The 6314-nt window shown below is 40.3% G+C and overlaps 1 protein-coding gene across 1 annotated transcript in view; it reads left to right on the plus strand.

The window, feature by feature from the left end:
* LOC106530036 (band 4.1-like protein 1) overlaps window positions 1-6314 on the plus strand; it is a gene marked incomplete at its 3' end in the record, with an annotated part of 169718 nt that overhangs the window by 112213 nt on the left and 51191 nt on the right. The window contains 6 exon segments of the mRNA XM_014025593.1: window positions 869-973; window positions 4634-4676; window positions 4816-4906; window positions 5269-5487; window positions 5785-5872; window positions 5971-6123. Of these exon segments, the coding sequence (XP_013881047.1) occupies window positions 869-973; window positions 4634-4676; window positions 4816-4906; window positions 5269-5487; window positions 5785-5872; window positions 5971-6123 (699 nt within the window).

A 6314-nucleotide genomic window follows, 5' to 3' on the forward strand; every position in this document is an offset into this window, starting at 1 on the left:
GAGAGAGAGAGAGAGAGAGAGAGAGAGAGAGAGAGAGAGAGAGAGAGAGAGAGAGAGAGAGAGAGAGGCAGCAGATTAGTGGGGTTTGCAAGCACAGATTTGATACGTTAAGAGGGAAAGTTTGTGCGTGAGAAGAAATTCTGAGCGAGAAAAGAAAGATTTGAGGGAGAACAGGGAGTATTTGAGAGAGAGCAGAGGTTTTCAATGCAATTATTACAAATTTTGAGATTGAAGATGCAAACTCCTACTGCTAAACTGAAAATATAAGCTCTTGATAATTGGCAGGATTATTCTTCCATAATCCTGGATGTATATATCTGTGTGCAGAATTGGTCTCAGGTGTAGTTTCTATGGAAATAAAAACAAAGACAAACACAGGGTAATGACAATAACTGTATAAAAGTGAAGAGTAGTGAAGACAGCAGCAGAGTGAGAAAATGTTAGTTGTCCAGCAGTCTAGAGCAGGGGTTCTCAAGCCATTTGGGTCTGGGGACCCCTTACAAGGCCGAAAAAAATTTCAGTGACCCCCTCATAAACCAAATGCTGTTTTAAAACATAAATTTATTGTCATTTCAACCCCTAAATGCAATGGGAATATACAGTATATTTTATTAGGCTTATGTTTGTTTTGTTAGTTCGTTGTTCTCCATGCATTTTTAAAAATTAAAACCAAATTAACATTTTAGTAAAAGATTTATGAGGACCTCCAAGATATCTCTCGTGGACCCCTGGGGGTCCAGGTACCCCAGTTTGAGAACCTCTGGTCTAGAGAGCTTTGCCACCAGGCAGAGGTAAAAAAAGAGCAGCATAAAAACACCCTTTCTTTTTCCATTTTTGATCTTGTGGATATGTGTGTTTGTTTCTGCAGAAGCATTCTAAAGGACAGASCCTGATGGACATGGTGTGTGAGCACCTCAACTTGCTGGAGAAGGACTACTTTGGCCTGACCTTTGCTGACACAGACAGCCAGAAGGTCAGTGAATTGTGTACCAAAATAATCCCATGAGATGCTCTAGTATAACACTGAACAATCTGAATTCCACTCACTTATGGGCTGGTCAGCTCCCTCCCGGGGGCTCTATCCATCAATTATAAGAGAACTTTCCCAGCTCATGCTGGGTTTGAACAAAAGGCAGTTTTGAATAAGCTTTCATAAAATAAAGTTGTAGACATATTTCTAAGAGATTGGTGGAATAAATAAATTCTCTCTTTAGTTTAAATACGGACTGAAACTATTGGGACACATGGGACATTTTAGGAGCTAAAGAATGAAGTTATAGCTTATATAAATTTAAAAACTTTATTGATTAATTTAATTATTAATTTGTATATCTAACACATTATCAGAGATGGAAAGAGTACTAAAATAACATACTGAAATACAAATACAGTTTCTCTGTTGAAACTTTACAAGTAGAAGTACTCATGTAAAAATCTACCCAGATAAAAGTAGAAAGTTATTCATGCAAAATTCCCTTTGAATAAAAGTTATTTCGTTACTTTTTTAGGACATTCGATTATGAGGCACAGAGGACAAATAAAAATTTCTCCTAATACAAATGCTTAAATTAAATAAGAAATCTCACAATTTCATTTATATCCACCTTTATAATTTTAAATATAAAATGAAAATATTAACTTTGCACACGAGTTTATTACCATAATTACTGTAAACACAGAGGAACTTACATGTTTGGTAGAACATAGATCTTAGTTTATTTCATAGCTGATATGAAGAAACGAGTCTCTGTGTCTCAGTGGAGAGTTCACATGACGTGACGTGATGTTGGAGAGTCTCCACAAAAGCTGCGCGCGCCGCAGACTTTGTGCGCAGTCTGTTTGTCTGTCAAGCTTTTGCTCTCGTACTTACAGCATTTTCACAAGTTGTAAAGTGTACTTCCACGTGTCTTTGTGTTACACTATTTATTATATCATCCAGTAAGGCTGAATCTGTTCCTGTTAAATGTATTTTTGGCACAACTTTGCGCGTCCTTTATTCAACTGTGTCCATGTGGATGTAATAATTGTTAATCATGTGGATGTAGTAATTGTTAATCATGTGTGTCTGGTGTGAACAATAATCATTTTCACATCATGAACAGTTTCTCAGAATCACCTCTAAGTGTCGCCAATGGAACCAAAACCACAGAAATGTGCGTACGCCAGCCCTGGAGTTGGCTTGGGGCCGCGCACATTTCCACGTTCAGTTGAGTTTTGATACATCCAGAGTTTTGCGTGGAAAATGGCGTACACAAGGTTTTTGTGCGTACGCACTGTTGATACATGAGACCCCTGGCCTTTTATAATACAATATTTTATTTAATGTCCAACTGATGCGTTGTAGCAATCAGTGACAGCTGCTAATGTGACTTTGATTTTGATCAGTGTTATTGCTTAATATGACTACTTTCTGCTTTTGAAGTTAAGAAAGATGACGTTAAGAAAGAAGTTAAGCTCATTTTAAGATATTTGGYAAATCAACTGTACCCAAAATCTGTATTTTATCGACTGACATGCCAGACCTTGTTGATGGCATGTTAGTTCAAGTATGTGTTGGCAACGTCAACCAACTGGGGAGAGATAATAGTGTTACTGTTAAATGGGTACCAGGACATACTGGCATTTATGGTAATGAGAGAGCTGACTACCTTGCAAGAGCTGGCAGTCAGGCCCACTTTAAAGGACCAGAGCCTGCTATTGGCGTTTCAACAACAATCTGCAGGACTGCCCTACAGACATGGATCAGACGTCAACACTCAATCCGATGGAGGGAGCTGACGGATTGTAGACAGGCACGGGAACTGATAAACGGCCCAAATCATGGATTTGGAAAATCCCTTCTTGCCTTGACAAGGAATACTTTAAGTACACTGGTTGGAGTCCTAACTGGGCACTATCTGCTCAACCGCCATAAAATGGTGATGGGACTCCAAGACAATGGTCTGTGTGATGCCTGCGGCATTGAATCAGAGACCTCTTTGCACTACTTAGGCCAATGCTTGGCTCTGAGTAGTCTAAGGGAAAGAATTCTCGGAGACCCCTTTGTGGATCCCRAGAAGCTTAGAACACTGAGGGTTTCTAACCTGGTGTCCTTCATCCGAGGGACAAAAAGGTTTGATTAAAGCCCAGTATCTTCTGGGGAGAGCAATGGGCCCACTTATGAGGCCAATACCAAATACCAATGTGTTAGCAAAAAATGACATGTTAACTGAGGTTAGTGAGGGCAACATGACTGAAGGAAAAATATTTACCCCATCTCAAATTCTCTGTCTGTGGGCGTGGCTGTATATTTGGTCAAAAGAACAGGATCATTAAAGTCAGACTTCATCAGAGTGTAGCTAAAGACTTCTGTTTGGGGTTGCTCCTGATTTGTAGACCAAACAAGACTTAAAATTAAAATGTCATTGCACATCACTTTCTTCATCTCAGTTGGCAGAAATAATATTTTAATCTTTGCTCTTCAGCAGAACAATTGTTCCAAGTCATTGCTTTGTAAAAGAATGAGCAAACCTTTTGTAAAAGCTTCAACAATCGGTAATTTGATCTTCTTTGGCTTTTCCACACAAAAAAACAAACAAACAAAAAAATAAATAATCAGCAGAAAGCACCTTGCTGATCTAGGGCACAACCCACCAGAGGGTAGTGTGGCAGGGGGGCGAGGCCCACCTCCAGCAGTTGGCCCACAGATGAACCAGAAGAGGGGGCCGCCCAAGTCCCAGCCTGACAAATATCCAGGCATACACAGACACAATCACACATTCCCACCCTCATCCTCACACCCACTCATTCAAAGACACACAATATTCCACTCACACTCCCCATACACCCTCTGTACCCCCCCAGGTCCCAAACAAACACATGGGTTGTTCTTCAGTAACACCGTAAACTTCCACTGCAGCTCTGCAGCAAAACAGGCCCACACAGGTGTATTTACCTAAATATGTTTCCCCACCAGAGGGGGCACCGCAAAGGCTGAAAAATCCTGAAGTCTGTCAGAAATGAGTGGTGGCTTTATATTTTATTATCATTAGAATTTTATGCTTTTGTAGCTCGAAAAAATGATTGTATTATACATGAATAAATACGGTAGACGTAAACTTGTTACACTGAATGTTTATAACAAAACTAGATGTAAAGTTTCCTGTCTTTGATGATGAAAAATGCAAACACTTTCTGCAGCAAAAACCTTTTGTCTGTGAGAGTTTCAGAAAGAGTTTTAGCTTGGTAGTGGGTAATTTGCTCTTCCACAGCGTGTTGCTGCAGTTGAACAACCTGATTTACAGCTACTGCTGCTACAAGTGAGTCCACGTGAGCTGCACTAGAGCTAAAATATCACAGCCCCCAAATTTCATATGATACCCCTATATTATTGGAACCGTTCACTGCACAATCGGATATTATAAGATCAGAAAGGTAAGTGCCTTTTGGCACAACAAAAAACAAAAAGCTTGAGCGAAATTTGCTTTCTGCGAGTTGGAACAGCGCAGCAGGAGAGGTTTCACAAATCTATTCACCATATGGAGAGGCTTCCATTAGGAACTGTGATGGCAATTAGATGAAAATGTGACACCAGGGTATGGATTAGCCATGTTTCCAGTCTGCTCCATGTGAATGCTGCCTTCTGTCTTTTCAGAATTGGTTGGATCCCTCTAAAGAGATCAAGAAGCAGATTCGCAGTGAGTGTTATTTCTGCATAGCTGCTCTAGAAATATTTCTTTTCTGCAATATAGCCTCTTTGTGCAAATGCAATGCAGACTTGTCATTAACAGGTTTTTTGTTACACTCTGTGTATATTTAAACCTCTGATATTCACAGCGTCTCCTCCCTCAGACTCTTCGTGGCACTTCGCGTTTGCAGTCAAGTTCTACCCTCCAGACCCCTCCCAGCTCACAGAGGACATCACCAGGTAGCACAAACACACACTTCTGTCAACGAAACACTTGTACATCCTCTGCTTGTGCTGTCAGATTCTTTTCAGAGTTAATCAAAGAGTAAATTGCTTACACAAGTCAGCTTTGTAGATTGTAGATCTTTATTTATTGTGTCAGTGATGCGTGTATGCATTCGCATATTGTAACAATTTTGTTGTTACAATATGCGTAACACAAAGCGGTGTCAAAGCACACCTCACTCCTTTTTCAAGGATTAGACGTGCTACTAACAGCCATGGATTAGCCACACTGAAAACCTGTTGGAACTTGCATGGCTCTGAGCTGTCTGGCTGCCAACCCTCCCTTCTATGCTTCCCCTTTTTGTCTCATCTGACAGATACTACCTGTGTCTGCAGCTGAGAGATGATATCCTGTCAGGTCGACTGCCATGCTCATTTGTCACTCACGCCCTCCTGGGCTCCTACACCATTCAAGCTGAGCTGGGTGACTACGACCAGGATGACCATGGCTCAGATTATGTCAGTGATTTCCGCTTTGCTCCCAACCAAACCCGTGAGCTGGAGGAGAGAGTGATGGAGCTCCATCGAAGCTACAAGTACTGAGATGACACAGTGTTATTTTAATGAAACTTTATTTTTTCCACAGATTTCTCTGTGGTTGTTTTTTTTTCCATTGCTTTGTGTAACTTTCATGGGCCTAGTTTTTGATGGATGCTATGACATTATGCATTGATGAAATAGTTAGTAGAAAAAGTTTTTTAGTTTCTGAGTTGTCTCTGTGCTCTGTCATTATTAGTGAATATATCAAGCCTATTCTAAAGAAATAATTCTGTTCACAGTTTGGATTTATTACCTATGAAGATTGGTTACAGATGTTGTTATTCTGCTCACAGGGGAATGACGCCAGCAGAGGCTGAAATTAATTTTTTGGAGAATGCAAAGAAATTGTCTATGTATGGGGTGGACCTCCATCACGCTAAGGTCGGCTGTCTCCATAATCGTTTTATTTGAAATGAAAGACAGCCTCATCAGCACGTTCAGGGTTACTCATAAATAATGTCTGCATGTGTCTGCATCAGGATTCGGAAGCGATTGAAATAATGCTCGGTGTCTGTGCCAACGGCCTGCTGATTTACAGAGATAGGCTAAGAATCAACCGCTTCGCCTGGCCAAAGATTCTCAAGATTTCTTATAAAAGAAGCAACTTCTACATCAAGATCAGACCTGGGGAGGTATGCATCATGGTGACGGATTATTACAGAGTGTAATTTGTTATAGATGGTGTGTGTGGAGCTTCAGAGATGTAGATGTTGACCAGAATGAACTTGCATAAGACAGAGGTAATGTGAGTTTTTTTAATAGTGACATGCTGAGAGAAAACTTTTTTTTTACTTGTACTGCTTTAATACCATATATATATATA

This window comes from Austrofundulus limnaeus, unplaced genomic scaffold, assembly GCF_001266775.1.
Source record: "Austrofundulus limnaeus strain Quisiro unplaced genomic scaffold, Austrofundulus_limnaeus-1.0 Scaffold487, whole genome shotgun sequence".
Lineage (NCBI taxonomy): Eukaryota > Metazoa > Chordata > Actinopteri > Cyprinodontiformes > Rivulidae > Austrofundulus > Austrofundulus limnaeus.